This window comes from Pistacia vera, unplaced genomic scaffold (assembly GCF_008641045.1).
Source record: "Pistacia vera cultivar Batoury unplaced genomic scaffold, PisVer_v2 Contig95, whole genome shotgun sequence".
Classification (NCBI taxonomy): Eukaryota; Viridiplantae; Streptophyta; class Magnoliopsida; order Sapindales; family Anacardiaceae; genus Pistacia; species Pistacia vera.
This window is the reverse complement of record NW_022196834.1, coordinates 302,656-313,852: the sequence shown is the minus strand read 5'-3', so window position 1 is coordinate 313,852 and position 11,197 is coordinate 302,656. Positions and strand designations below refer to the sequence as shown.

General features: G+C 38.9%; 1 protein-coding gene and 1 long non-coding RNA gene across 2 annotated transcripts; both read left to right on the top strand.

The window, feature by feature from the left end:
• The first annotated feature begins 3,301 nt into the window (after window positions 1-3,301).
• On the top strand, window positions 3,302-7,210 carry LOC116120904 (plant UBX domain-containing protein 10-like). Its single transcript, XM_031406884.1, has 4 exons — window positions 3,302-4,364; window positions 6,130-6,300; window positions 6,489-6,692; window positions 6,785-7,210. Exons 1-4 carry the CDS (start codon window positions 3,564-3,566, stop codon window positions 7,010-7,012), a joined length of 1,404 nt encoding a protein of 467 aa, XP_031262744.1. The 5' UTR covers window positions 3,302-3,563; the 3' UTR covers window positions 7,013-7,210.
• Window positions 7,211-8,949: 1,739 nt separating this feature from the next.
• On the top strand, window positions 8,950-10,702 carry LOC116120877. Its single transcript, XR_004126614.1, has 3 exons — window positions 8,950-8,994; window positions 9,094-9,172; window positions 10,278-10,702. It is a non-coding gene; the product is annotated as an uncharacterized LOC116120877 (long non-coding RNA).
• The last annotated feature ends 495 nt before the right edge of the window (window positions 10,703-11,197 follow it).

Sequence of the window (11,197 nt, the reverse complement as noted above, 5' to 3'; positions counted from 1 at the left end):
TCTTCAGTAGTGCGGTGACTTCCAACCATAGGGCGATGTAGTCCGCCGTATTATGACCATGGTCGCCGTGGAATTTATACCACTTGGTCGTGTCCCTCCTTGCTTCGGGATTGAGCTTGTTCAGCCACTTAACAGTAGGTCCCATTCCTTTCATGATTGCCACGACTTGGGCTGGTTCGACATTGAGGTTGTACTCCGAAGCTTTGTATTGACTCGACCCGGATGGTTTGTTGTCAGTTCTAATTGGCGGGCGGTCATATGGTTTCTTAACCTTGTTCAGATTACGTGGAGGGGGTTGGTAACGGGGCTCAACTGATCTGGACTTTGACCTTCTATCGTTTTGCCTTTGGTGACGGTCGTCGTACCTGGCATGCCTCATCCGGTTAATTTCATCTTCCTCCCACCTTATTTGAATGACAGCTCTGGCTAAGGCGTCTTCCATTATAGTGCAACCGAGCTTCGTCAAGTCTTTGTATAGTTCTCCATCCAGGAGGAGACCCTTTCTGAAGGCGTCTACTGCCGTCTCTAGGTTACAAGAGGGGATGGAGATTTTTTCTTTGTTGAACCTACTAACATATTCTCTCAGTAGCTCCCCCCTCCTCTGATAAACTCTATACAGATTGGCCGATAGTTTCTTGAGTTTCTTGTTGCTGGCGAATTGTTCAACGAAGGTGTTGAAGAGCTGGGCGAATGAGTTGATTGAACAATTTGGGAGGTTAGTGTACCATTGAAGAGCTAGGCTGGAGAGGCTTGAACCGAAGCGTTTACACATGCAGGCTTCCCTTAGTGTTCGGGATATCGATACGGCGAACATCTGCTGCTTGTAGGAGGCTATGTGGTCATCTGGGTTGGTTGTGCCATCGTAAGGCTTCATGCTAGGGATGTTGAACTTGTGTGGTATCTCAGCTACTGCGATTGCGCCTACGAAGGGGGTGAATCAGCATAACAGTGAGGTTGGCTCCTTTTTGTTAGGATTGACATTCCAGGTATGCGCCTCATCACTGCCTCTATGTCGGCCAGTCTGTTGGCCAATATCTGCTCCATGGGAGATGCGGATACCACTAGGTCGTCCTGGTTAACTTGGTTGGCCACGTGATTCACACCTGGTGCGTTTTGTGGGTCAATCCGCGTGGTGTAGCTTGACGGATCACTCCGATATGCGCCTCTTGGTAGCTTTGATCCCTATTCATTCCCTCCGGTTGGGTGACTCCCTTCGTGGCCGATCAAGTGTTTCGCCCCACATGGATTGTAAGGGGCGTTATTTGGGATTCGCTCGGCCTATTAGGATGAATGGACTCAAGCAGGATGGTTTGAAGGAGTGGGGGACCGCTCGACCCGCGAGGATGAGCCTAGCCAGGTGGAGTTTGGATAGGGATGACTAACTGAAGGTGGGATAGGATGGGAAGGATGGGTGGTTCTTGTAGTGGGCTTTCTGTCACTTGGATGCCTTGATCTCGTGCTTGAAATGGATCGACCAAGAGTGGTTCTATCGGCGGCCCTTGTTCACTATTAGTCAGGGCATCAACTAATGACAAACATAATTGGCGCGACCTCGTATCTAAGATTGTGGGTCTGTGTTCTGGAGTTTGGAGAGGTTGCATAGACAGAACCGAGGCGCGAAACTGATTCGGTTGTACCTGACAAGGCAGAAACTCAAGATCATAAAACTAACTTACCTTCTCTTTTAGAGATTGATTCTCGGCCCTGATAGTAGTGTTTTCGGTCGGGATGGCAATGTTCTTAGCTTCCGGTGTGGCCACCTTGTTTGAGTGCTATTACATGAGGGCGGTTAGAGCCTCCAGTTTGGCCTCGAGGTCATGTGTTATTAGAATTGTTAGCCATAGAGAGTTTCTTCATGTAGCAGGGTTTGTGAGACGAATGATTGCCAGAGGCCCTAGAGTGGGCGTCAGACTGTAGATGCAAAAAATCTACCGTTACGGAAAGAGGGACTGATCTCGTGAGGTTGAGGCCACTACCGATCTGCTGTACCTGCACACATAAGAAAACAAGCGTGAAGCAGACGGAAAACACTGGGGTGGTGTTTGTCATAGGCACTCTGACGCTCAAGTCAGCAAGGCTGAGTGAGGCTAGTTTAGTGAGGGTTAGGGAGAGGAAAGGTTACAGGAAGTCTAGTCGGGGACTGTGACTACGGTTGTAATGAGAAGTTCTCAAGTGGGAACTTTAGGGTTTGAAGGTGTAATGTCTTTGTGCCTTGTGAGAGGGCTTGCCTCTATTTAAATAGTGAATGTATGGTCTTCGAATCCTATTGGGACTGGGAGTCCTTGTAGCGATGGTCCTCCCAAAGGGTGGAGCCTTTGGCTCCCTTATCTCAGTAGGAAAGGGAGTTCGAGTGTGCCTAGGATACAGACCTTGGAGGAATTGGGATAATAATTGACTTCCTTATTAGAGTTCAAGTAGTACTGAAGTTTGTAGGTGACTGTGAACTCTGAGTTGACCGTAAGACTAGAAGGCGTTTCAGGATCAGGGAGTCTGGGTCCAGATGGTGAGGAGTTGGGAAAGCATACCGAACTAGCCTCAATTACGGAACTCTAATTTGGGCCCCACCAGAATTGGGTCTGAGCTTTACCCTTTGTTAGAGATGTCTCCTTCTTTGGGTCTATTTGGGCCCAGAATATTTTTTGACCCTAACAAGAATATACTCAAGAATCTTTATCGCCTCACCCGGCCATCTAAGGGTGGTTTAGAATAGTTTATCCTTACAAGTCTCATAGAGAACTCTTGTTTGGATGAACTTCATAGATTTAGATCTAGTGGTCTTAATCTCCTATTTCAACCCATTTTTTATATTCAATTTGTTTTAGATTTTATTTCATTTATTTTAGGCATTGTTTGTTGGAACTTCATCATATTAAATTACATAATGTACATGATAAATAATTAGGTGGTATTTAGATTCACTATATGAGTATTTACAATTAATATATGATCTCATATTCGATTTTTTATCTGAACACCCATGATTTAAATAGAGATCGTAACAGTAAATTACTGTGCTGCCCGACACCTTAGGTAAAAATAATAATAATAATAATAAATAACATCCGTTAGGTACGTTAAAATGTAATAAATCTAAAATACATCCATAAACTGTCGGTGGCATTCATGTTATTTAGAGGGGAACCGTGTCTGGATTTTCAAAAATTAATGGAGTTCAGTCACATCAAAATGGTATCGTTCCATTCCATTTTCCACTCGTTACACTTTGATTTGCCATTATTAGTTTATTACCCATCCCATCCTCGTTTCACTTCCCAATAAACTGAACGAAAAAGATAAACTACAACAAAACGCAAACGACACAACTGCATTTCTCTTTCCCAGCCAGTGGCATTTGGGTAATTTCAGACGAACTGCTGGTCCTTTTAGTTATTCCATGCCAAAACTATAAACCCCAAGAACAACTGAACGAGAATATTTCCGTTGGTTTCCAGAAAAGAAGAAGAAAATTTGAAAAGAAAAATCAGTAGAAGTTTTTCAATTTCTGGATTCGGAGTATATCTAACCCTAATTCAATTGTTTTTCCCTTTTGGTATAGAGAGATAATGGTTGATGTAGCCGATAAATTAGCGTATTTTCAAGCGATCACTGGCTTAGAAGATCCCGATTTGTGTACGGAGATACTTCAAGCACATGATTGGGACCTGGAACTCGCGATCTCATCCTTCACTTCCACTAATCCGCCGCTACAAACTTCTACCACCGGCAATAATACCACCGTTCATTCCAATTTATCGTCTCGTGATGGTCAAAGTTCCATTGACCGCTCCGATTCTTCTGGAAATGTCGTTGCTGGGCCTGGTTTGGCTTGGAAAGTAATCACCTTACCTTATTCTGTAATTTCCGGAAGTATCGGGCTCATTTCGGGTGCTGTCGGGTTTGGTCTATGGGCTGCTGGGGGTGTTTTGTCGTATTCGTTGGGAATGATCGGGCTGGGTTCGGGTTCGGGCCGGAATGGCGAGTCATCGGATCGTTTGGTTTCGGTTTCGGCCGCGGCTTCGGAAGCGATGGAGTTTGTGTCGGCTTTTGAGAGAGATTATGGGAGTTTAAAGCCTAATTTTGTTTCGGAGGGTTTCATGGACGCTTTGCAGAGGTCAAGGGGTGCGTTTAAGTTATTGTTCGTGTACTTGCACTCGCCAGACCATCCCGATACGCCCTCGTTTTGCGGGGGGACGTTGTGTAACGAGGTGTTGGCGGCGTTTGTGAACGAGAATTTTGTTGCTTGGGGTGGGAGTATTAGGGCTAGTGAAGGATTTAAAATGAGTAATAGCTTGAAAGCATCGAGGTTCCCATTTTGTGCAGTGGTTATGCCTGCCACGAACCAGAGGATAGCTTTACTTCAACAGGTATCGCATCACGAATCTTTGTTTAGCTTTGCTTAGTAAGAATATTTTATGTTGTTTTACATGTGATTTGTTGTAGTTATATTTGTTGTAGATTGGTTTGTTTATAGGGAATGAAGTGATTGTTCGGTGAACTGTACTGGAGGTTTTTGAGTTCCTGGTGTTACTGCTATAAGAAGATAAACTAAGAGTTGGGGAAAAAACTTAATGATTGAAAGAGGAAAAAACTTTATAGTTTCTTTTTGGTTTCATTAAGTTTATACATCGGTCTGGTCACATTAAATGGAAAATATAGGAAATGGCATGAGACTGTTAGGACATGTTTTCAGTGGGTGTGTATCTATCTGTTATATCATTTGATAATAAGTGCTGGTGGAAAGCCATGATACTTAATAGTTTTAACCAATAGTGGACCAGTTTGATTTGGATTATATGGATGCATATTACTTCCTCGCTAGATGTTACTTCTTCGCTTTGAAATTGGTTGGTATGTTGTATTTAACCATTTCTTTTCATTGTCCTTTGTTTTAATACCTGTAGTTTATTAGGGTTGTAGTTGGAAACTTTTGTGTAGTAGTAAGATGGAAAAGGAAAACTTCAACTATCGTGAAATTTTGTGATCTATACTTGCAAACAAGTTAGGGAGCTGTTATACATATGTCCTTATTTATCTGTTATGTTTAAGGTTATGGGCTAGGTTGAGTAATTTATGGCACATGGCTCTGTAGTTCATGGCCTGGTCGAAGGGCCTGATATCTTCGTGAATATCTGTTATTGTAATTTGGTTCAAGTTGTTTTTATCACTGCTTCAGCTTCGGGTGAAAATGTAGCATCTATGCCACCTAATATTGGGGTGTGTCTCTTATTTTAATCTGAGAGCGCCCAGAATTGCTTATGAAGTTTCTCAATCATAAGTCAAATACATTTGGCACCAATGATTTTATGCTTCAAAATCTCACCACAACTTTTGGTTGCTCACAACTAAAACCTTTAATGATCAATTAACCGGGACAGTTACAGTGAAGTGGCCAATAGCAACTTGAGATTGAGATTTGGCTTTTGAAACTTGAATTTGAGATTGAGATTTGGCTTTTGAAACTTGAATTTTTAGGTTATCATAAACCAAAATACTAGGTAATGATGTTATGTTCTCCCTATAATTTTTTGGGGGAGTGGATTTGTTGGCTTTATTGTGCTCTACTTCAGTCTAATAAAAAGTTCCATCTCTTACAGTATTACCCTTCACTGGCATTGGATGTTCCGTAACTAATTACTTTGGTGGAAATCTACCCACATATTTAATCTTATACAAATGGAGAGCAATTTGTAGCATCTCTACCTCTAACTAGTTTCTCTGCACATGTTTTTAGAATTTACTGAATACCCCATGGAGAAATATTCAGGCACGGGCCTGGATCTAGTCTTCCCTGACCTGTTTATATCAATTGAGAACAGGTGTAGTGAAGAAAATAACTGTCAGTCTCTTGGAATTTGGCTCTAGGTTCAGTTTCGTGATTGGGTTATCTGAATTTTACTATTTTGCTTTATTTACAGCTTTATAGAGCTCTTTTTGAGAATTTAAGTATACTCCTTCAGAAGACTGAATTTTACTTTGCCGAAAGTATTTTGCATCACATTGCAACTATCCCGATGCTTTAGTTCCAAAATCCCTTTTCTCCACTGTAGTTTATGATGAAATTTTTTTTTTTTTTTTTTTCTAATGATATACTTTTTCTTAATTTTTTTTTGGTTTCTACTGGCTCCACAGATTGAGGGACCCAAATCTCCTGAAGAAATGCTCATGATACTGCAGAGAGTGATTGAAGAAAGTAACCCTGTTCTTCTTCAAGCGAGGCTTGATGCAGAAGAAAGAAGGAGCAACACGCGTTTGCGGGAGGAGCAAGATGCAGCATACAGAGCAGCACTTGAAGCTGATCAAGTATGTTGCTTTTAAAATTCAGTATTTCTTTTGTGTAGTGCTTGGTTATGCTGGACCAGATAGCATCCATTACTTGTGCTCCTCAACGGGCAAAGGCTTACATTATATAAAGAACTATGTAGCTATTGTTCTCTAATTTTCTAAATGTTTTTCTTTCTCTTTTCCCCCATCTTTTTGGTCTTATAAAGGCAAGGGAACGCCAGAGGAGAGAAGAGCAAGAACGTTTGGAAAGGGAAGCTGCTGAAGCTGAGAGGAAGCGTAAGGAGGAAGAAGAGGCTCGTGAGAGAGCAGCACGTGAAGCTGCAGAAAGAGAGGCTGCATTAGCTAAAATGCGGCAGGAGAAAGCCCTTGCACTTGGTGATGAACCTGAAAAAGGACCTAATGTCACACAAGTAATTATTCTTTTCTTCTTTGTGTAGTTGAGAATATGAAATTATCAAATCTAATACATCACTGTAAATTTTTCGCTGTTGAATGGAATTAGGTTTTGGTGCGCTTCCCAAATGGAGATCGCAAAGAGAGGAGGTTCCACAGTAGTGCAGTAGTCCAATCTGTGTACGACTACGTTGATTCTTTGGGTTGCTTGGAAGTTGAGGATTACAGTCTTGTCTCCAACTTCCCTAGGGTTGTATATGGGTCAGATAAGCTCTCGTTGTCCTTGAAAGAAGCAGGATTGCATCCTCAGGCCAGCCTTTTTGTGGAGCTGAACTAGTGTGAAGAAGGTGAAGTTGGAATGTGCAAGGGGGATAATGTGTTATGTTCCTTTTTCCGCTTTTCCTGTTACAAGTTTTATTAGCAATGATACAATGAGATAAGATAGCTACCTGTGTTCATGGATGTTTAATTTTCCAACAATGCAGATTCAATACTTGAAAGATGGTAGTGAATAATGAATATTGATTTGCACGTATATAGAACGAACTAATTGAAAAATATGTAAGCTTAATTGCGTTATTATTTGAATGTACATTGATTACATTTGGATTAAGGTATTTTAAATAGCAAATATATTTAATAAAATCCTGAGATTTTGAATCTATTAAAGTTAATTTTAAATAAATGTAAATATAACATGGGTGGTCCTGGTCGTTTGCCTACTCGAGTGATTTCTGTTTTTTGAAATTTTCTTCATCAAATTCTTATTGCTATAATTGCAAATGCTCAAAGGTTTTTAACAGAGAGCAAAGCGAGATACTCTCCCACACGCTTACAGTGAAACATGAAACAGCCTTGGCCCTTTTGGTATAACATTTTTACTTTATCTTATTCCATTTTCTTATCTAAATATTCAAAATTCTTTTTAAAATGCAATACTATTCTTTTTAACTCAAAATAACTCCTTAAATTTGTTAATTCGTTAACCACCTCTAACAATAAAAGTTTATAAATTACTGTCGGAAGGTGACTGAAATATGTCGTATTGATGCATTACCGGTTGGATGTAACCGATAATACGTCGATCTTACCTTTTCTGATCATATCTGTAGATCTGACTAGAAAAAATCAGATATATGACTGTTAAATCTGATCATTACGATCACATCTAACCGTTGATGACAATCATACTTAACCATCGTTTGGCCATCAACGATCAAATCTAGTGATAGTAGATTTGACATTTTTCAGCGGATACAACTGAGTATCGTTTCATAGGCATGACATCGAGCATCACAAGGAGAGAAGCTTTTATTAGGATACACGTATCATACATTTATTGTTAGTTTTTCAGGAGATGTACTTCCAATAAAAGACGACGCCGTATAAGTAGCGCCGTAAAATTCGCGTTTGATACCCACGCTCGCAATACATGGTGTAAAGCACTGACGGTCACGGGTTCATCTAGTAAAACACATGCACCGCCTTCGTCTGCTTTTTAATTGAACTTTTAGCTAGTTGATTCAACTAGAAAATTCACNAACTCTTTTTATAGTTTTCAATCTAAAGCAATGATCAATTAATTATAATTCTTGATACCATTTTTTTCACCAGACGGCATTAGCAATGGCATCTGTCCTTCTTTAATGATTTTTCATGAATCATAAACATATATAGATTAATGAGAGAAAGTTACATGAGAGAAAGTTAGCTGAAAGAAGCTCTTGCTTTCGCCTCCAGAAATTGCACCAATTTTCTTACGTTTTAACCCATATTTATTGCTGACAAATGGTCTTCACTTTTCCTCTACCAAAACTATAAGTTAATTAGCTAAAGTGTGTATGGTTGGACACTATATTAGAAGCCTAAAAGATTTGGTAAAAATGATATAAATATAAACTCAACCAAAATACAATATACAGGTAGACTGAATCAGATTCATACTTTGAGTTGTTGTGTAAAGCTAATTAGCTAGCACAATGGGAAAAACTGTAGAAAATGGAAGTCTGTGTCATCTGACCCACGTAATCATACTCAACTCACCCTCGCATATATAAGGGCCCTTCAAAAACAATGCATGGCCAAATCAATATCTCACACGAAGTCTTCTCTCTCAATCTATTTCTCTCTCTTTTTTCTCCATCTTAAACAGTTGAGGGGAATGCTGTCTGGTTCGAGACCATTCATCATCTGAATGATCTCGGACCAGGCTTCATTCCCCCCAACGTAACTCATCAAATCTCTGATAAAAGCTACCCCTTCCTGCATGTATAGATATATATATCTCATCAAATGGCTTGATATTCTCCATCCAATAAGGTGTTTGATATTCTTACAATTACCAGCATGTTTTGAATTATATATATATTTTTATGTTTTTCGCATCAACCCATAGTTTGTTTTTCTTTGTATTTGCAGGTGAAGGTGTGGCTTGAAGAGAATAAGGATACATGTTACTCGATTAATTAAAGAAAAACTCATTGGAATCTGAAATCAGGTATATATATATATGTGTGTGTGTTATCTTCTAACTTCACATTAAGGGCAAATTCACTTTTGATGTTCAGTACTCTAGAAACTACAATGTAGTTTTAATTGATTCGTGTTCAGTTATGTTCTTCATAACCGAAATTAATCAAAACACCTTGGTTTCTACAAGGAAATTCTAGGCTAAGAGATCAGGCATTCATCTTCATATATATGGAAATGGAAGAAGTGTAGATTGTTGTTACCATATTGATTATATAATTTATCTTGTTCATTACATAGGGCGAACAAATTCATGCAAGATGCCACGAGATCAGTATAAGCATAATAAATAGAAATTAACTAAGAGCAGTTCAAGCGTTGAAGATTTCTATATACTTTTTGATGATTAGATAATGGAGCATTAACAAACCATTGTCAAATGTTTTGGTTAAGAGTACAAAGACAATATTATTAGTTTGAACGTTCTGCACTTTGCTTTCTTCGTTTTTACCAAATTCGTTGAAAAACAGATGATGGTCTTGTTCTGAGTGTGAAAATCTGACTGAAAAGGGAAAGAAAAACAAAAACAAAGTAGTATGTTGTGTGTTTTTCTATCTTTTGGGCGGTTGAAATTGGGTTTGCTTGTGGAGAGTTGCAAAGAATATAAGCCAAAGGAAAACTTTCACTTTAGTTGCATCATGCATGGCATGAGATCAGATTCAGAAGAAGTACACCATACATACCCCATATCAGAAGTCTTAAGGTTTGAATTGAATTGGTTTTAATGCCTCTTTTTTTTTTTTTTTTTCTTTTTCTGCTTAAGACTGCCATCATAACCACCTCCTTAGTCTTGGCCAATTCTTCACCTTTTAACGCCATGTGGGTCAGATTCTCCCCCCAATATCTGCATGAAAATCCCTATTTTGCTAGTTCATCCCACACTCATTACCTTTCACATCTTCGTCAGCCAGTCAATATTTTTATATTTTATATACATTTCTCCATGCATTATTTCAAATTGCTTCTAGCTGTTTACCATTACAAAATTAATGCATTCACATGTAATTTCCAAATAGCTGAACGTCTACTTCTTTCTAAACTTATGTAAATATAATATGCTTTTGATTATGCAGATGGGAAATCTTCCTTTGTTTGGTTTGGGTTTGCCGCTTATAATGTTAGATGAGTAGCATCCAGCTGGGTATTGGAGAAATAATTAATGAATAGGTATAAATAGTTAATCAAGGTGGTCCAAATACAAAAATAATTTGATGGGATGGGAATATGATCAATTTTTAATCTAAGTGTGTTAAACATGAAATTAGAGTGAAATAGTGGGGATTTTTGTGCATAAGGTCAATGGGGAAAACTTGGTCGGGCCCTTGTTTGACCTAAAAAGATTGATATAATCTTCTTCTTTTTTTTATGTCTAGGGTCCGAACCCATTGAAAACCCTACAAACCCCGTGTTTCAAGTAAGCCACAAATATGGTAGGTGATCGCAAGGTGATTCGAACCCAAGAAGTCAATAAAAAGAGTAAACCTTCTTGACCGTCAGACCAACCCCTTGAGGTTAATATAATCTTCTCAGTTACATTCCGTATGTTTTATGTACCAACTCTTCATTCAATGTATTTCTATTCAATATTTTATACGTAATTCCAAGTTTTAACCAGAGTTGGAATGTGTATCCATCATATAGCAATGAAACAAATGAAACTTTTCCATAGATTTTTGAAACCATAATATATCCGTACATTATTAATGATAAGATAGAAATGAAAATTGTATTCGGTTGAGGGGATACCAAATAATAATACAAAGGTGTAGTGTAGTGGTGAGAGATGTTCCATGGAGTCAAAAGAGAAGAGCGACATCTTGAGTATGTGTGACAAAAAGTGATTCCTATGCTCGATAAAGCCATCTTGAAATTTTCTCCATTTTTGTTAATAGAGATTTTGATTCCTCCTCCCCCCTTATTACTTTTTTTAAATTTCTCTAAAGCATTCAACGCCACACCTTCTAAAAACTTCCTTTTCCTCCATTCTTTTCTT

What these genes read in the sequence shown, in the direction of transcription:
- LOC116120904 (XM_031406884.1), top strand. Translation starts at nt 3,564, where the DNA reads ATGGTTGATGTAGCCGATAAATTAGCGTATTTTCAAGCGATCACTGGC. An exon ending in CAGCACTTGAAGCTGATCAA is followed by an intron (nt 6,301 to 6,488) that starts GTATGTTGCTTT and finishes GGTCTTATAAAG; the next exon opens with GCAAGGGAACGCCAGAGGAG. An exon ending in AAGGACCTAATGTCACACAA is followed by an intron (nt 6,693 to 6,784) that starts GTAATTATTCTT and finishes GAATGGAATTAG; the next exon opens with GTTTTGGTGCGCTTCCCAAA.